This window comes from Varanus komodoensis, unplaced genomic scaffold (assembly GCF_004798865.1).
Source record: "Varanus komodoensis strain SLA01 unplaced genomic scaffold, ASM479886v1 scaffold2, whole genome shotgun sequence".
Classification (NCBI taxonomy): Eukaryota; Metazoa; Chordata; class Lepidosauria; order Squamata; family Varanidae; genus Varanus; species Varanus komodoensis.
In genome coordinates this window covers 24,599,673-24,617,639 of record NW_025335568.1, presented here as the reverse complement: position 1 = coordinate 24,617,639, position 17,967 = coordinate 24,599,673, and the positions used below count along the sequence as shown (strand labels likewise).

Genomic DNA, 17,967 nt, shown 5'->3' with positions numbered 1-17,967 from the left:
CACAGTATCTACCATATTGCCAAAATTTTCTTGCTATATATATAGCACAATCTCATATCCATATACCTGCCTTTCATCTCTCCTGTATGCTGCCTCTTCCCAACCCCTCCAATACCACTGTCCACTTCCCACTTCTATCTTTCTCTATGGGCATGTATGCAGGTGAGTCAATTCACCAGTGCACACATTTTTTTAAAATAAAGATTTGCACAAGATGCTTATGGTAGAAGTGTGGAAATGTGCGTATTCTAAAGGCGGTAGCCCTCAGAAGTGTGCAAAAGAAACTGGCAATGCTTGTAACATGGACATTAAATGGCGGATGGACATTATACTGAATGGAAATTAAATGGTGCAAAGGGAAACAACAGTGTGCTACACATACAGACCCATTAAGAAGTAACATAATAAATGGCATTTTGTCGCATTACCGTACTAAAAATGCCACAAAAAACAGAGATCACCTCAGTGGTTCTTTGTGGTACTATGATGCGCCAAAACAAGACAAAAATATGAATTTTCCTCATTGTGGAAAAAAAACTAGGCTAAGCAGTGGGAAATCATGTAGGAGCTGAAGATTGTGATAATTTTATTGAAATGGATCACATAATTGTGCAAGCAAGGCAAGGCAATGGCACATTAAAAGTCTTGTCTGATCAAACTCTAGATACAGATGGAACCAATTTGGTCTGGGAATGGATGGGCAAATAGTTAAACCTTCCTTACCTTTTGACAGAATGCCAATCTGGATCAGGGCTCTGTTCCTAATAAAAGCCATTCATCCCAAAGCTGGCCCACCAGGAGCTTGAAACATATTGGGAGCTTCATGCCTCCATGTTTCCCTTTTTAAAGCTAGTCACAAAATTATTAATTGCATGAATGTTCTAGTTTGGTCCTAATTTGTACAAGTGCAGACTTTCCTGTAGCCATGTTCATTTGGTAACTTCTTCTTCTTGTGATGTGTCTCCCTAGCAATTGTTCATGCCTTGCTAGTTTGTAATGCTAGCACTGAACTCACAACTTTGAGGAATATAGAGGAAAACATTGGTTCAGCTGGTTTACCTATAATGCAACATCTACTCGCAAAGTATGTAATGTTAATGTTTGTATATAATTGCAGGTTTTTTTATCTTCAGACTTCCATGATTTGAAAATGTTGGAAACTGTATATTTTTTTCTACATGACATGTTTATTACAACTAATATCCCTGTGGAGATATTTCCACAGGGATATTAGTTGAGATGGTGCAGAAAGGAGTGACCTTATATTAAAAATGTATAATTTGTGCTCACTGATTTCTTGGCCTTTCATCTGTGGCAATTGTCTGAAAACTAACAATATGAAAAAATTAAACTGTAATGTATTTATTTGTGAAATTTCTTTAACCACGCATTGGCAGAAGCCAAAAGGAATGGCATAGTTACATTCATATGGGATTTTGTATTTAATTTGAATGTGGCATGATGAATGTGCAATCATAAAGCCTGTACTATATTTTAAAAATGGAAACACACTGAAGGAATTTATTGATGGAATTTTTGCTTGAATCTTTTGACTGAAAACTTTGAATATAGATGTCATTTAAATGTATAAAATGCACTGCTAAAACTGCAATCCTAAATCTATAAGCTCAAAAATAAGTTCTATTGCCCTGGTTCATAGGGTATGATGGAAATTAGTGTGTTAATTAACCCATGATTTGTTGGGATGTGTTCCACTCTCAAGCCACTCTGCATAAGCAACCTCTGATCAGTGTGATCAAAGATCATTGCATGACATGCAAACCTGGACACTTTCACACACAAATAACCCATTGCCTTTAGGTTTGCATATCATGCAGCTACATCCAGTCAGAATGTCTTTATGCAAAGTGGAAGTGGCTTGCACACTACATGCAAACTGGCAATTATGTGTTTAAATTATTAGCCCATGACCTGCTGCTACAATATGTGAACCAAGTCACTCAGTTCAATGGGATTTACTCCAAAGTAAATACGTATAGGATTTGCAGTGTGAGAGGATGATCCAGTGACTTGCAGACATCATCTATGTGGGAGACACAGGATACTTCACGGACCTCCAACCTCACATCTGGGAATCCACTCTCCAAACTCCCCTGTTCCCATTGGAGCTAACACAAATAAAACTGCACTGACTGCCTATCTGAGATCAGGAACTCGGGGGAAATTCTGATGAGGGGTGAGGGGAAAGAGACTAGAGAGGCCAAGGTATATATATCCTATGTCCTCTTCAGCCCCCTTCCCTTCCCTTCCCTTCCCTTCCCTTCCCTTCCCTTCCCTTCCCTTCCCTTCCCTTCCCTTCCCTTCCCTTCCAAACTGCCTCACCTAGAAGGGGCAAAAATAGCTGTCTAGCCAAAATAGAGAAGAGAAGGAGCAGGGGAGTTGGATTGCCTCATTCCTCGTGCACTTCATTGGATAATTATCTGCCTGCAGTTCAGATGATCATCTAATCTGTTCTGTGCCTAAACATACTTATTTTTCTTTTGTTTTGTGTTATTTAGGTCTTTCAAAAGCATATCTTACAGTAACAGAATAAAGAAACAGAAATTTAAGTCACCAGCATCAAACACAAATACAGAAGATTCTGGAGTCTTGAGCCAAGAAAGTATGATAGATCTGGCAAACAAGATGATTCAGACATTTCATCTGAATAAGGATCAGGCTAAAGCATTGATTGAGATAGGTGCCATGATGACATCAAAAGAAATTGATACAGAAATGGGAAAACAGCAAGCCACTCCTATAAAAGTTATACATGGTAAATTATTTTATATGAACTTAAGTCCTTTACTTCTAAACGTCCTCCTTCATTTTAGCTTAATGGATCATCTTCAGTGACTTTTCCTCCTTCCCATTAAAGCTGCTCATCTCTGTTTTATTTCCCTCAAACTTTTTCCAGCTTCTCTTTATTCTTAGGTAAGTGCTTATGCTGAAAAATTGGGCATGTTTGAGTTCAAAGGCATTCCTGCCTCCCATGGTCAGAAGTGGTTTGAGTCAGGTTTTCTTTTCTTAGACTTCTGTAGGTAAGAAGGGCCACAGTGTGTGTTTTAAACAACCATAAGTAAATTCTGTCCATATCACACTATTTGTCCAATTTGCGTAACCTTGCACAATTTGCCTAAATTAATGCAATTTGTGCAAATCAGAATATTTTGCATGCTTTGTACAAATCAGCTTGGATTACCTGGATAGTACAAAGACTTTTTAGATTGATTCAGCTAATTTCATGCAAATATCCCTAGCAGTTTAGTTCATATCATGCTCTGTAGTGTGATCTTAAAGATGGAAGTGTGTGAGCCATCTCAAATGGCAACATAGTGAGTTTGGAATATTGCAGGGCTGGCAAAACAGAATCTGGGGGGCTGAACTGAATTTTCATGCCCCCTGTCAGGAAAAAAAACATCTCTATTTGTTCTGCTATAACCCATCTTAATCCTCTATTATTTATACCGCAACTTCTTAGGCATAGTGAATATCTAGAATCAGGACTAATCTTATGATAAAAAGATGCTCGCTCTTTCAGATTTGTCTGTTCATCTGTACAATGCATTTTTATTGCAGTAAGTGTGTGTGTCATATATACAGAAAGGCCAACATGATACTTTGACCTGATTTGTGCTGAGTTAAGGCAGTAGACAAGTGTCCTTTTTAAAAATAATGACTATTTGTGAATTTTTAAAATGTGATCATGAACTTTGTACACACTGTAATTCCACAAACTGATTTTCTAAAAAATTGGTCTTCTGAAGGTGCCAGCTTGAGCACTTAGAGGTCCAAAAAGAATAGTGTTGCCTTCTCAGTATCATGGCAATGGTCTTCTGTCAAAGTGCAGGAGGTACCATCAAAGAACAGTGAGAAAGCAAGGCTACAAATAAGTTAAATTGCTATTTGCTTTCCCTGAAAGTTGTCAAAAGATAAGTTGCCAAGTAAAAGCAAAACCACAAGATCTTTGCTTGCTAATAGGGGGTGGCCAGTGGATCCTCTTGCATCAAGTTCCTTTACTTTTTATGTATGGAGCTGACAATTCTCAGTTTTTGTTCAGAAGACAATTTTGAGACAGTTCTCAGTCTGCACTTTTTCTATCTTTTCTTGAGCTTCTAGATGCTTGAGAAAGTGGAGGTGTGCAGCTTGCCCTATATACAGGAGCTATTAATGTTGACAGGAGTTATTAAAATTCAGAATTCCATTTAAAGTGTGATTTTTGACAGTGCTAAGCAAACTGCTTTCACAAGGACATCCCTAAGGCAATTCATTTTGAATCCAGGGTAAAATAGTTGGCTGAGCAACACAGTTATACACCTGCTCCTTTCCAGCTGCTGGTATGGTGGACTTTCCTCTCAGGGGAAGGAAGTGGACAGACCGCCTCTATTAAGGTGCACCTGGCAGGCTTCATGGCTGGGGGTGCCAGCAGACATGACTTCACTTGCTTGTGTAAATTTATTTGCAGCCTTTCCTGCATATATGCAAGGGCTGTCTCCACCTGTTAGAAGCTGCATTTCAACAACTATAGTAACTATATTCCTTCTCAATCCTAATCATTTTAACCAATTAAATCATTTCAGCACTATAACATCCCTTTAGCTTAAATAATTATTTTTTTCACCCAAGGCAAAAGACAGGTCCAGCCTTTATGTTTTCAGAAATGGGAATTAGCCATTATTTCTTTGTCCTAGAATGCTAGGTATAACATCTAAGAGTGACAAATTCATTGAGGCTTCATTCTCTGTCTTGGAACTGAGTTTAAGCTAAAGATCTCGTGGCAGCATCTGGCTTGACCTTTGTAATTTTCTCTTATTTTACACACCTAAATGTGCTCACACACAAACTTTTTGTATTACTTGATGAAGAGTTTTGGAAAAAATATTGATTCGTTAGATTTATACCCTGCCTTTTTTCTTTCTTTAAATAACTCAAAGCCGCTTACTTTATTCTCCTTCTGCTCTCTATCTTAACCCCACAACAACCCTGTGAGAGAGGTTTGGCTGAAAGACTGTGGCTGGCCCAAATTCACTCAGTTGGCTCTATGGCTAAGCGAGGACTAGAACACAGATCACCTCAGTCTTTAAGTATTTTAGGGCATTTTGCTTCATCCAAATAAAGCAATAAGAGCTGGGATTAAGCAGATAGTGAAAAAAGAAAGAGACAGAAAAGAACAGTGAAAGTTTTCAACTTCTTCACTGTGGTTATGTGAAAAACGAATTGGGTGAAGTGTGAAGCTTGCCAAGGTTCATTCACATTATGCTAAAGTATAAGCTAAACATGGCCCTTAAGTTAACTATAAGCTTCTTTCATTTTACATTTCAATAGCAGTAAGGCTAAAAGTGATGCATCTAAAAAGTCACATTATTATTTGGCAAAAAGAGCAGAAAGTTCATTTAAGAAATAGAGCTGGTCAGTGGGAGCTCTACTAATCTTACGATCTGAGTCCAAAATTTTCCACTTGTTTTTAAAGTTACTCTTAGAACTGCAAAATCAATGTTGCACAAGTGGCAACATCTGCAGGTGCAAAAAAATAGCAAGAGTACAATGGCAGTATAAGATACTGCCAGATATCTCTGATATTGTCTCATATAATTTCAAATGAAGTCCTTGATTTAAGAATTCCATTTACAGCCAGATTCAAATGAAGTCCCTGATTTTAAAAATCCAGTTTCTCAAAATCTGCAATAATTGTAATACTTGCATGTTGATCCCATTATACAGGTGTGTTTGGATCTGGGAAAAGTTATTTGCTTGCCATTGTTACCTTATTTCTGGTGCAGATCTTTGAATCCAGTGAAGCAATGAATGACAAGAGATCAGTGCCATGGAAAGTACTGATTTCTTCTTCTACAAATGTTGCTGTAGACAGAGTATTGCTATGGTAAGTTCTAGAACATTTATGCATATAATGTTCTATGCTTCTTTTATATTTGCATTGTTAAATCTTAACTTCTCCCTTCCCATACCCTTGCTCTTACAGCATAGCCTAATGTAGCTTGTCTTCCCTTCCTTCTTCTAAAACATTGTTTGGGTACTCTAAAAAGTGCTGTAATCACTTTAATATGGAAGGAAACAATGCTCAGCAACTCTATCTCTCCCAGAATTTGTAGAGGCCTCACACCCTTGTTTGACATCCCTAGAGTCTGCATATGTTTAATGCTTGTAAGCCGTCCTGAGATGCCACACATAGAGGACGGCATATAAAAGTTTTAAATAACTAAATAATAAGAACTTTTAAATTTGAAAATGGATGAGTGAAATACAAATGTGAAAAGACTGGGTCAAAATAAAATGGCTAAAAATATTTTTAATACATCTCAATTTGTGTTTTGCTACTTCTCCCATTCTCAGCCTTCTAGATCTTGGATTTGAAGAATTCATTAGAGTTGGAAGTATTAGGAAAATTGCTAAACCAATTCTTCCATTCAGGTAAAATCTTTAGCCATCAGAGCAATTTATTGTTACTTATCTTTGCTTTTGAAAATGAATGAAATAAAATGTATACTGAAAACCTGAAATAATGTGTTGAAGAATTTAAGCCATCTTGACATGTCGTTTTGAGTCAGAAAATGTGGGCCTTTCAAAGCATCTGGCATGTTAGTTTTTTAAAATATTTTATTAAACTAATGAAAACAATACAGTTAATATAACAATTAACATAACTAAACATTAGTAATAAGCATAATTAAGCGATACAACAATACCAGTGCTACCTCCACCCGGACCAACAAATCAAGTCACTTAATCTAAGATCATTAATTCATTCAGGTTGCCCCACTTCCCTTCCAGAACAGCATTGACTCTTGTAGTGCTTCACACCCCTTTCCTTTTATTGAAACATATTCAATAAATGGTCTCCAAATATTTTCAGAATTATTTTTACTTATCAAACTTTTTCCATTTAGGGCATGATAGTTTTTATTTGCCATTTTGTCTTGTTTCTGTTTTATTTTCCTAACTTTTTGTTGTATTTTGTTCATTGGTTTAATTTGTATTCACCACTCTGCAAACAACCGCTAATAAAAATAGGGATACATTTTAATAGAAATATACCAGATGTGCTGGACTGTTGGAATGTCCTTTCATATAAAAGGTCCTGTAAAAAAATAGTTTCTAACCTAGCTAGATTGACATGCAGGATTTGGACACACAGTGGCGGCTGGGAGAGGGTTTACATGTTATAACTTTCAGACAGTCCCTTTCATGAGGTTTGCATATAGAGCTACATTGAGCTTCTGTACATGATGTACGATGCTCTCTTCTTGGGAAATCTTCTCCTACATTTCAGCACTTCAACATCAGCCTAAAATGGAAACAGAAGGGTCTTTTGTACAGATGTACCTCAATACAGCTGCATTGTTTTTATTCAGTATTATTCACTGTGACTGCACAATATGTTTAAAGCTTGCATGCTGGCTCAGGACCAGAAAATGAGCAACTGAAAGAATTGCTTGCCCTGATGAAAGAGGATTTAACCCCAACAGAAAAAATCTGTGTAAGAAAGACCATTGAACACCATAAACTGGGTACCAACAAAGCTCTTCTGCAGCAGGTACTCATAAAGTGAAATTGAATTTTTAATAAGTACAGTAGGATTATTTTGCATTGATGGAGGACTAAAATATGCATATATAAAATTATTCACAAAATAACTCTTGATGATATAAAAATAATGAGAAGGGATCTCTTTTAAAATGTATCTCATATATTAATGCTTGAAGTCTTGGCATGCCTTCTTTAGTGGTGCATGTGGGTAGCTTAAGCTGGAGAAGCAATGATGAAGTGTAGAATACCTTACTACAGATTTCATGGAAATGTGCCACAGTTCACCATGGATGCGGAATTCATACATAACCATAAGCCATGTCTGCATGGTTTTTAGTATGGTTTGTCATTATGTGTGAGCACAGCCAGAATACAGCCAATTCCTATGTGTAAAAGTATGTTGAAGATATGTGTGTGTGTTATGTTAAGGTTTAATATAACAATTGCACTCTTGTTTCCATAATCTGCTACAGATTCTTGGAAAAAGGAGAGAAGTGATGACAGAATCATGAAGAAGCCTGGGTTATAAAGTAGCAAATTTTGGTTTCTTTTTAAAAAAGTAAATAACATTTTTCATGGTGCCTTATTCACATCTTTAGCGTTTTTGTGACTGTTATGGTTTAACAAATCAGGAATGTAGTAGGGTAGAAAAAGATCAGGACCATGAAGACGAGGGAAACTTACGCTTTCTCTTGCTCCAGTCCTGATCGCAAATCAGTTATCCTTCTGTGACGTGTGAGTAACTTGTTTAAGCTTTGGAACTGTGAATTTTGACTGCACAGCTTAAAAGGAAGTTATTTGTGTGATTTTTGCAGGTATGCAGGTGTCTCTAAATAACCTATGTTTTTCCCCTAATTATATAGGTGAGAGTAGTAGGAGCCACCTGTGCAGCCTGCCCGTTCCCTTGCATGAAAAATCTTAAATTTCCCATAGTGGTTCTGGATGAGTGCAGTCAAATGACAGAACCTGCATCTCTCCTTCCTATTGCAAGGTATAAGCCTCTTTTCTTCAAAACTAACTTATTGCTGATTTTTAAATTCTTTGATTGTATTGGTCTTGTTATGCTGTAAGCTGCTCTGTGTTTCCAAGCAGAGCAGCACAGAGATACGGTACCTTGAAGATGTATTCACCCTATATGAATTTTTGCACATATTGTGTTGCAACTTGGATTTGAAATTGATTTAATCAGTATCGTTACTACTCAATATATGCATGATCCTCAAACTGGGAAGCTGTGAAATATTTTTATTCTGGCACAAAGTTAAATAAAAAAAACCCAAATTGACACTTGCTGGTTTCATAAGTAGTTACCCCTTTGCTCTGACATGCCTAAAGAAGCATTGTAAATAATTATGCGTGTTTATCATTAATTTGTCCATTAAAAATAATAAAGCGTGTATCCTTGTAGTTTTGTAGCTTCAGCCAGCCTTGTTAGTAACATTATTTGGGTTTAGAAGACAAGGGGATGAACTTATTTGTGCACATTAATACAGTTTAGCATAATATGTGATTCATGGGAATCTTTGATTGAAAAATAGTAAGGGCACAATCCTGTGACTTTACGTTCTTTAACTCGGAGGCTTATGGTCTTCCAGTTCATAGCAAGAAAGCAGCAGAGATTATCTTAGCCTCCCCATTCCCCCCACACACACTGCATTTCTCACTTGATGGGCTTTTTTTGTTGTTGTTGTTTTTCTGTGCTAGCTGCTAGGGGTGGAGGAAGGGGATCAGAGAGTTATTTCCTACATCAGATCTCAGAATCCAGAGAATGCAATGGCTTTTACTTGCTTTTACTTGGCAGCTTACCGTTTGACATCTTTCAGGGAAAGAGAAGTAACAGTTCATTTTATAGCCTAGTTTTCTCAACGTTGCTTGATGGTGCTTCATGTGCTTTGGCAGGAGTCAGTTCCTATGATAATGAGAAGCAAGACCATTCATTTTGAACCCCCATAGATCTCAGAATCCAGACTATTCTATAGCACCTCAGATGCTAACAAAGGGCCGCAAGATGGATCACTTTTTAAACTAAGAAATTTAGGATGGCCAATACTATGTTTATACTTGTAGATTTCGATGTGAAAAGTTGATTCTGGTAGGAGATCCTAAACAGCTACCACCCACCATTCAAGGGTCTGAAAGTGCACATGATAATGGTCTGGAGCAAACCCTCTTTAACAGACTCTGTTTAATGGTATGTACTACTATTCTTTCTGAAAGGGGCACTACTTCTGTGATGCTAACCTTGTTGTACGGCAGAACTCTTAACTAAATTTGTTCAGCTTTTTGTGGAAAGATGTTTATTTCCTATTAAAATTCCATTCATAATTTAAGTGCATATATTTAATTCTATACTTAAGAGTACTTAAGATTTCTTAAGAGGTTGTTAACTAGCTGTTACTTGCTGGATCGCTTCTTGGATTTCCTATGAAAATACACATGTGACAAATGTGCAGCCTAAATGAGTCCTGTCAATAGTACTGTGGAAAAATTTCACCAGCACTATTAAGGATTCCTGTCAGCAGCTTCTCAAGGATCTTCCCAGAAAAATCAACATAGGTTTGATTTTCATTTTAATGTTAAGCGCAGAGCATATGGTTCCACAGAAATGTTTCTTAATATACTCCAGAATGAGGATAAAAGAGATCTTGACTCAGGAGTCTTTTATGGTGTCTTGACTAGGCCAGGAATACCAGCATATCATTTCAGTACAGACACTATCTGTGCCTCAGATATCTCATGAATGACTCACTGGTGATAATTACTAATTCTTTTTACAATTTGTGTGTGTGTGCGTGTGTAATCAAACTTTTCTCTTTGGGGACTCTGAAGTATGATGTAGCAACACATAGTTACACTAATCTGCCTGCTTCCTGTTTGGGCTTTATGGTTTCTGACTGAAGATAAGAGCAAAGTATTTTATATTTTGTCTGAATAATGTCCATCTACAATATGTGAGGACTCTTTCTTGGGGGGGCGGGGGGGGGAACAGTGTGGTTAGAGTACTGAAGTGCAACTTAGTGAGCTCTAGTTCCCACTCAGCTGTGAAGCTCACTGGGTGACTTTGAGTAAGTCATTGACCTACCTTGCAATGTTGTTGCAAGGAAAAAGTGGAAAGGAAGAAGACTGTGTAAGCCAAGCCACATTGGGTTCATCGAAAAAGAAAAGCAGGGGTACACAGTGGTACCTCAGCTCACGAACTCCGCATTGGGTGGCGACAAAGATCGCAGCCATCCCCCCACTGGAGAGGGGAGATGGCCACGATCACAGTTGCGTTCACAGGAAGAGCTGTGTGTTCACTGGTGCGCTCCTGCTGGAAAGACGGGCGTAATCTCGGCCATTTCCTCCCCTGCCCCCAACCAGCATGATCGTGGTCATCTCCCCAACCCCCCTGAGTGGGGAGATGGCCACGATCCTGCTTGGGGCAGTGGGGGAGATGGCTGAGATCATGCCCATCTCTCCCTCCCCCAGCACACCCCCTTCGCACCCGTCTCTCTGTCCCCCAGCGCGCCCTGTTTCTGCCTGTCTCTCCCCCCCACCCCAGCGCTCCAGGATGATGGGTGCATGCAGGGATGATCAATTTGGGTCACGACCAGAGTCCTGGAACGGATTAAGTTCATGAGCCAAGGTACCACTGTAATGTATCTAATTATTTGTCAGAAATTTTCTTCAGATTGCCTTCCTTTTTAGAGGGCAGATGTGTTATATAAATAAAAATAATAAAACTAAGAGTACATAAATAGATCAAACCTTAGAAAATTTTGCCTACTTAATTTAGATGTTTGCTGTTTCAACTGATTTATTATGTCCTTTCCAAGTATTCCCTTGTTGTTGTTGTTTGTTGTTGCTAGTTGCGAAGTCGTGTCCAACCCTTCATGACCCCATGGACTACACTCCTCTAGGCCTTCCTGTCCTCCACCATCCCCCAGAGTCCACTGAAGCTCACACCAACTGCTTCAGTGACCCCATCTATCCAGCTCATCCTCTGCTGTCCCCTTCTTCTTTTGCCATCAAAAGTATTCCCTTAGTCTTACCAAAATCACTGGTTGAAACTGTAGGTGTGATACAGAAGAACTTACCTCAATTTACTCCCTGAAATATGTTAAAATATAATAGAAATAAGAGTTTATAGTATTTCTCTTGTACTTTAACAATCCTTTCTTTTATTTTTGCTTCCTTTTTCCTCTTACTGATTCATAGGGACATGAACCAATATTGCTTAGAACACAGTATCGTTGTCATCCTATTATCTCTGCCATAAGCAGCGAACTATTTTATGAGAGAAATCTGTTGAATGGCATTTCTGAATTGGATCGAACTCCTGTTGTGAATTGGTTACCAACATTATGTTTTTATAATGTTAATGGCTTTGAGCAGGTATGCTGTTTTGCATTCAAGTTTAAGCTACTTAAATTGTATTTGTAGAATACTGTTGGATTCTGTTGGATAAGCTGTCTATAAATCAAGATATCCATGTTGGATTCCATACTTATTTGATTTTTTAAAAGTGAATGTTAAGACCCAAATAAATATTTGTGAACATTTTGTCTTTTGCCCAAACCAAGTTAAGTGATTTGTCACTGGCTTTGTTCCACTGCATAGTTTGAATTCTGTTTCTTGTTTTCTAGATGGAAAGAGACAATAGTTTCCACAATATGGCAGAATCTTGTTTCATTGTCAAGTTAATCCAGTCTCTGATTATCAGTGGAGTAGAGGGATCTATGATTGGAGTAATAACCCTCTATAAATCACAAATGAGCAAGGTATGTTCTATACACCAATATATATTCCAACAAAACATTGGCCAATACATGTAGATTTCAGTGTGCTTTTGCATTTTTCCAACAAGGAACTTTTCTTCAATATTAAAAAAATCAATCTTATTTAGATCACCCAGATTTGAACTGATAAATGTTCTCTCCAAAAGTAATGAATTACCCAAGAGTTAAACTCTGAAATATACTACACAAGATACAGTGAGGCCACCAACCAGGACAGCCTTAAAAGGTGCTTAGATAAATTAATTGTGGGTGTCAGTACTAAGGGATATTGGTCATGATGACTATACACTGTCTTCAGTACCAGCAGTAATTTCTGAGGAGCATGCTGTTGCTCCATGGCTTGCTTGTGGCTTCTCATTGGCATTTGGTTGGCCAATATGAATCAGTATGCTGAATTAGGGGGGCCACTGGTCTGATTCACCATGGCACTTCTGGCATTACATGTCTACCTACTACTGCAGTTTCTCATGGTTCATGAATAAAAAAGAAAAGGCATATGTTAATGGGTGTTGGTCTGTCTCAGTTTTGGTTTCATTATTTTCATCTAGTAGAATAGTCATAGTAGTACAAATATGTGTAGGTAGGCACAAGGAACCTTAATATTTGTGATTTTTCAAATCTGTCAGCTGGGCAAGTTTTGAATGAGTAGGTATTTTAATGGAATATATGGATACACATAATTTCATGTCATGTTATCATTTACAAAAGTGTAAAATGTCACTGTCTGAATCTGATTTCTTGGCAGATTTCTAACTTACTTGGTGCTGTTCAGTCAGATATCTCACAAATTAAAGCTGTTCAGGTGTCCACTGTTGATGCTTTTCAAGGGGCAGAAAAGGAAATCATTGTCTTATCTTGTGTAAGGACAAGACAAGTTGGCTTCATAGATTCAGAAAAGAGAGTGAATGTGGCACTGACAAGAGGGAAGAGGCATTTATTGATAGTGGGAAATCTTAGCTGTTTAAGGAAGAACAAGCTATGGGGAAGTGTCATTCAACACTGTGCAGGTAACGTAGAATAAAATATGGATAGTTATTATTGCAGAGAAATTGGTCCCATGAAAATGTATCCCCATACCTACTATGTGTCTAAATACTTGTAACTGCTTTTTAAAATATATGTACCAGCATGCATGCAAGTATTATAACTCTTCTATTGATTCTAAACATGTTTATTCATAAGTAAATCCCACTGATTTCAAAGGAACTTACTTTCAAGTAAATATTTTAAGACTGCAGCCTTAGTTGGCTCCAATAACAAGGAATTTTATTTTAGAAGTTCATAGATAAAGTTCATTGCTCAGAAAAGCACTGCTGCCCTTTCTCCCACCCCCCAAGAATTACTGTATGCTCTGTCATATGCCCAGTTTCTGGGCAAATATTTCCTATTTGTTTTTGTTTTAACTCTGTCCAATTTGTTAGAAGATGTCTCAAAGCCTTGCCAAGAACATTGGCAAGGATAAAACTTCATTTGCCTCACACATCACACTGCTGAAGTATTTGCAAGTTTTCACTTGTATCTGCATTTCTATCAAAGTATTATTTTTAATTGCTTATGAATGCATGTTCTGATTTTTCTTTTTAAAACCTCTATTACATATCCCAGACTGCTTGTAAAATTTTAAAATTTGTAATATGTATTTTGACAGCTGTAGTGGGCTTGATATGGAAGGAACACATGTCTAAACTTTCCTAGGTGTGCAGATATAAGATAGTTCTTTGTATCTAGGCCTGGTTAAAAAATAAGAGTGAAGCTTCAGTATATAATTATACTTTTCTGTTACATTCAGGAAATAAAAATGGATTACAACATGTCAGTGAGTGTGAACAGCAACTGAATGATATTATTAGATCTTGTCTGGAAAGGAAGAAGGAAGAAGAAATAAGCACACACACAGAGAAATCTAAAAGTAAATCTTTTTTATCAAAAACAAAAGAATAGCAATGTGCTTTCTCTGCGAATTATGTATACTATCTTGTTGTGATATATTAAGTCCCATCAATATAACAGAAAATTGCTAAATGCTTAAGTGCAATAAAAGGTTTGTTAACCAAGTTTTCCTATTCAAAGGTAATGCCATTAGAAACTGGACATTCTTTTTCACATTCTCTCCCTGCTCCCACCCCGCTAATATGTGCTTATTTTAATTGTATTTTTTGTTTACATACTCTGGAGCAGAATAAAGCTGGGATTTAAACATTATTTTAGCATGGATTTTTAATGTAACATGTAATTTTTAGAGATATTTATCATGGATTGTAGATGACCAGGAATATATGTATGAATGAATGAAGCAAACAAAATGTTCAATGAATTATAAGACCAGAAATGGTATTTTAATTTATTTTTAAAGTGTTCCATAGATTAAACATACTGGATAGTTTGAGTATTCAATATATACTCCTGGTTATTTGAGAATATTATACAATATTATACTTAATTTTCTCAACATATGGTCTGCAATTACTGGGAAGAGGACATTATTCTATACTTGAGGTTAGCAGTGTTTTCTTTCTTTTGCAAATGTGTTCTCAAACAACTTGCTACTAAAATTTAGAAAAATTGATAAACTTACTAAAAAAGAGCAGGTATGCTTAAATTCTCTTAAGTTTTAAATTTCTGCTCAATGTTTAGTAGTTATATAGTGCATTTCAAAATTACTTATATTATCTTGACAATCCTATATGGTACCTGTAAATCTCTTTCCACTGCGTAAACAGGGATTAAATTCCCTCTGCCAGTTCTGATCCAGATTGTTCCCTTTTCAGGATCGTTAATCATCTAAGCCATTTATTTCTTAAATTGGCAAATTAATTTAAAAATGTATCTTTCCTTCTTTGAAAGTATTTTGTGGAATATATAAATCTAAGGATTTAATTTTTTAGAATTTGTTAGAACTCTAGGGGTTTTCTAATGTTAAAATGTTAGTTAAAATAAAAATTGTCCATTAGGTGGTGCCAGTGTACTCTCTGCTGGCTAAACACAGATTGAAGAAAACTAGTAAGGATCATTATATTTTTAGGTAAAGAAGGATTTTTTTTGCATAATCTCACATGAATTTAAGATAATTATTCAGATGTCATGCAAGTCTGTTGCCAAAAGACTTTGAAGTTGTGTTCAGGAAAATAAAACTTCATCTAAACTTTGCAAGCTGTCTGCATTTCTAGAGTGAAGGCAAGCTTTACTATCATATTTTTAAAGGATTTATTTTAGCTCAAGCTGTTGCTAAAGCTATTAATAAGCAAAATGTAGAGAAAAAGAAGAAATAGTCAAGGACTGAATAGCATCTTTCAAATTACTGGTGACACCACTGTTCCAGCTCCCTAAAATCTCAATCAACAATCCATTAGAACTCAACAGGAGTAAAACTAAATCCTCGTTTAAGTGTATTTATCCGATCTCTTTTCTCTCTTTCAAATGCTAAATCCATTTCAGCATATGCCCCTTCTTTCTCTCGCCTTTCTCTAAAGGCTGGCAGCCTATACTTCTCTTGTAAATATGAAAGATGCTAATCATATGACATATCACGTCTCAGTCGGAGCTTGGAATAAAGCCTTGAGATTTGGGATCATTGCCTCCAGACAACAGCTTCATCAGCCGGAAAGTTGGTTTTTTTTCTCCTTTCCTTCAACTCTCAATCCCTTCTTTGTCTGAGGGAAAATGCAGCCAACTCAAGCTACCCTGGCCATATGGTTCACTCTGTATTTTCTTAGTTGAATTCTGAATTGTTTCTGTGACTTGCTAAGGGATTTTTTCCCCTTTGGAAGTGTGTATAAAGACATAGAATGGCTATTTGTGCTGGGACAGCTTTGCTGAAGGTTCTGCATGATCTTCATGTGTTCATTTTCACATACTCCCTACAGCTTTTTTTACTTAAGCTACTTTCTGCTTCTGAATGCAGTTTACATCTGTATCATGAATATACGTGGAAGTAAAGCCCTATTGATTTCTACCATTTTCCATGGGTGTTTTAATCACTGTCCATGCACTCTGAAGTAGAGAGATTATTTTGGTAAGAACCTGTCAGATTTCCTTCCCTCCCTATCTCTTTTCTCTGGATCAGTGTTTGTCTATATCTTCTCCTTCTGCCCCCAACTCCCCCAAAGGCCCTTTCAACAAATCATTAAATTCTACAGAGGTGGTCAAGCCAGGCCTGCTTTTCATGCATTTGGGAAAAGAAAAGAGTCCTTGAAGTTTAGAAGATGCCCAAGGAAAACTCCTTGAATGACATCAAAAGAATGGGTTTCCATAGCTGTTGAAGCACGAGAGCTGTGTAAGCTGCACAAAGGCGGGTTGGGGCAGTGGGACTGTCCCGCTGCTCTATCCCAGCACAATTGGGTCACTGAAATAGGGAATTAATTACCATTGGAGAGTGGGCAGCCCATTCACCACTGCCTGAGTTTTATTAAACGCCAATATAAATAACAAAACAACTCTTGTGGCTGCACTATTCCTACACGCCAAAGGAAGGATTAGCTTGAGGATTAACATCTTAAAGTCTATGAGACTTTCTGACTCAAGGTTCGGAGCTGGTAATCGTATTTGTCTCCTGGTTCAGCGATTAGTGCTCTCTCACTCCCACCTTCGCCTGCCTGCCCAATGTCCCTTTTTGCAGGCTTGTCTCCTTAGGCTTCTGCTGCTTCTCTTTGCACAATCAGCTGTTCTTTTGGCCACATCTATAGAAGAAGAAAAAAAAGAAAAACTGAATCTTGGTCGTGCAATCCTCAAGTTTCTGGGAAAGCAGAGGTGGGAGAGATTATAGGCTCTTGGGGTGGGGAAAGAGCCTACCACCCTGAGAGGAGGACGAGGAGGAGAGAAGGAGGGGCTGGAGTTTAAAAATCACTATATGGAAGCCTGCACCTGCCATGCAAATGGGAGAAACAAAACAATCCCAGAACCACCACTTTGGGTGTGTGTGGGGGAGAGAATAGTTACAAGCAAGAGATGCCTTCAGGCTACATGGGTAGAGGCATCTCTTAGTGAGAGCCCAAAACAGCACCCATCTGTCAAGCTGTTTCTCTGCTAAGGAAGAAAAAAACCTATCTCTTCTAAAGCTCCTTTAAGCACTATTCTCTGCTATGTTACCTTTGCCTTACTTTCTCTATAACTTCTGACATTTCTGAGTACTAAGCCTAAGTAAAAGAATACTGGTATATAATACAAGATTACTAACCTGAATTTGGAATCTTAAAGATGGCTAAGAACTTATTTGAACAAACACATGGTGTGAATCTAAAAGCTTTCTGTGCATGTGTAGAGACACTGAGCAAGCTTGTCCTTTGGTTGAGCCATGCTGTTTTGTAGATTTCACAGCTTAGTCCTGTCATGAGGAAAAGAGGTTTGGAGGTTGATTTCAGGTGTGCCCAGACTGTTAGTGTAATTTAAGCCTTTCAGTGTAATTCAAGGCCAGTTCTCCTGGTATTTTGCTCCTTGATACAATAAAAACAGGTCATGATAAATCAGAGTGCACTTCTTGAGTGTCTAAATTGTTTGACATGGCACAGCTACTTGTATAAAAACAGGTTCTATGCAAATAATTCATGATCCCATGAATTTTAAATCGGAAATAGGCATTATTTTTATAGAATTTTACCCTTCATTACCAAGGTCAGTTTGGACACTGTAGCCAGATATCTTTGCAAAT

At 37.4% G+C, this 17,967-nt stretch overlaps 1 protein-coding gene across 6 annotated transcripts in view; it reads left to right on the top strand.

The window, feature by feature from the left end:
• Positions 1 to 14,525, top strand: part of ZGRF1 (zinc finger GRF-type containing 1) — a 39,998-nt gene extending 25,473 nt beyond the window's left edge. For 3 of the 6 annotated variants that reach the window (XM_044428894.1, XM_044428893.1, XM_044428896.1), the window contains 11 exons: positions 970 to 1,084; positions 2,520 to 2,776; positions 5,722 to 5,881; positions 6,352 to 6,429; positions 7,405 to 7,552; positions 8,409 to 8,536; positions 9,613 to 9,736; positions 11,743 to 11,919; positions 12,171 to 12,305; positions 13,069 to 13,330; positions 14,113 to 14,525. In XM_044428894.1, coding sequence (XP_044284829.1) covers positions 970 to 1,084; positions 2,520 to 2,776; positions 5,722 to 5,881; positions 6,352 to 6,429; positions 7,405 to 7,552; positions 8,409 to 8,536; positions 9,613 to 9,736; positions 11,743 to 11,919; positions 12,171 to 12,305; positions 13,069 to 13,330; positions 14,113 to 14,264 — 1,736 coding nt within the window. In that variant the 3' untranslated portion in view covers positions 14,265 to 14,525. Of the gene's footprint in view, positions 1 to 969; positions 1,085 to 2,519; positions 2,777 to 5,721; positions 5,882 to 6,351; positions 6,430 to 7,404; positions 7,553 to 8,018; positions 8,105 to 8,408; positions 8,537 to 9,612; positions 9,737 to 11,742; positions 11,920 to 12,170; positions 12,306 to 13,068; positions 13,331 to 14,112 lie in introns of those variants that run through there. The other 3 variants (XM_044428895.1, XM_044428897.1, XM_044428898.1) reach the window with 3 other exon arrangements.
• The last annotated feature ends 3,442 nt before the right edge of the window (positions 14,526 to 17,967 follow it).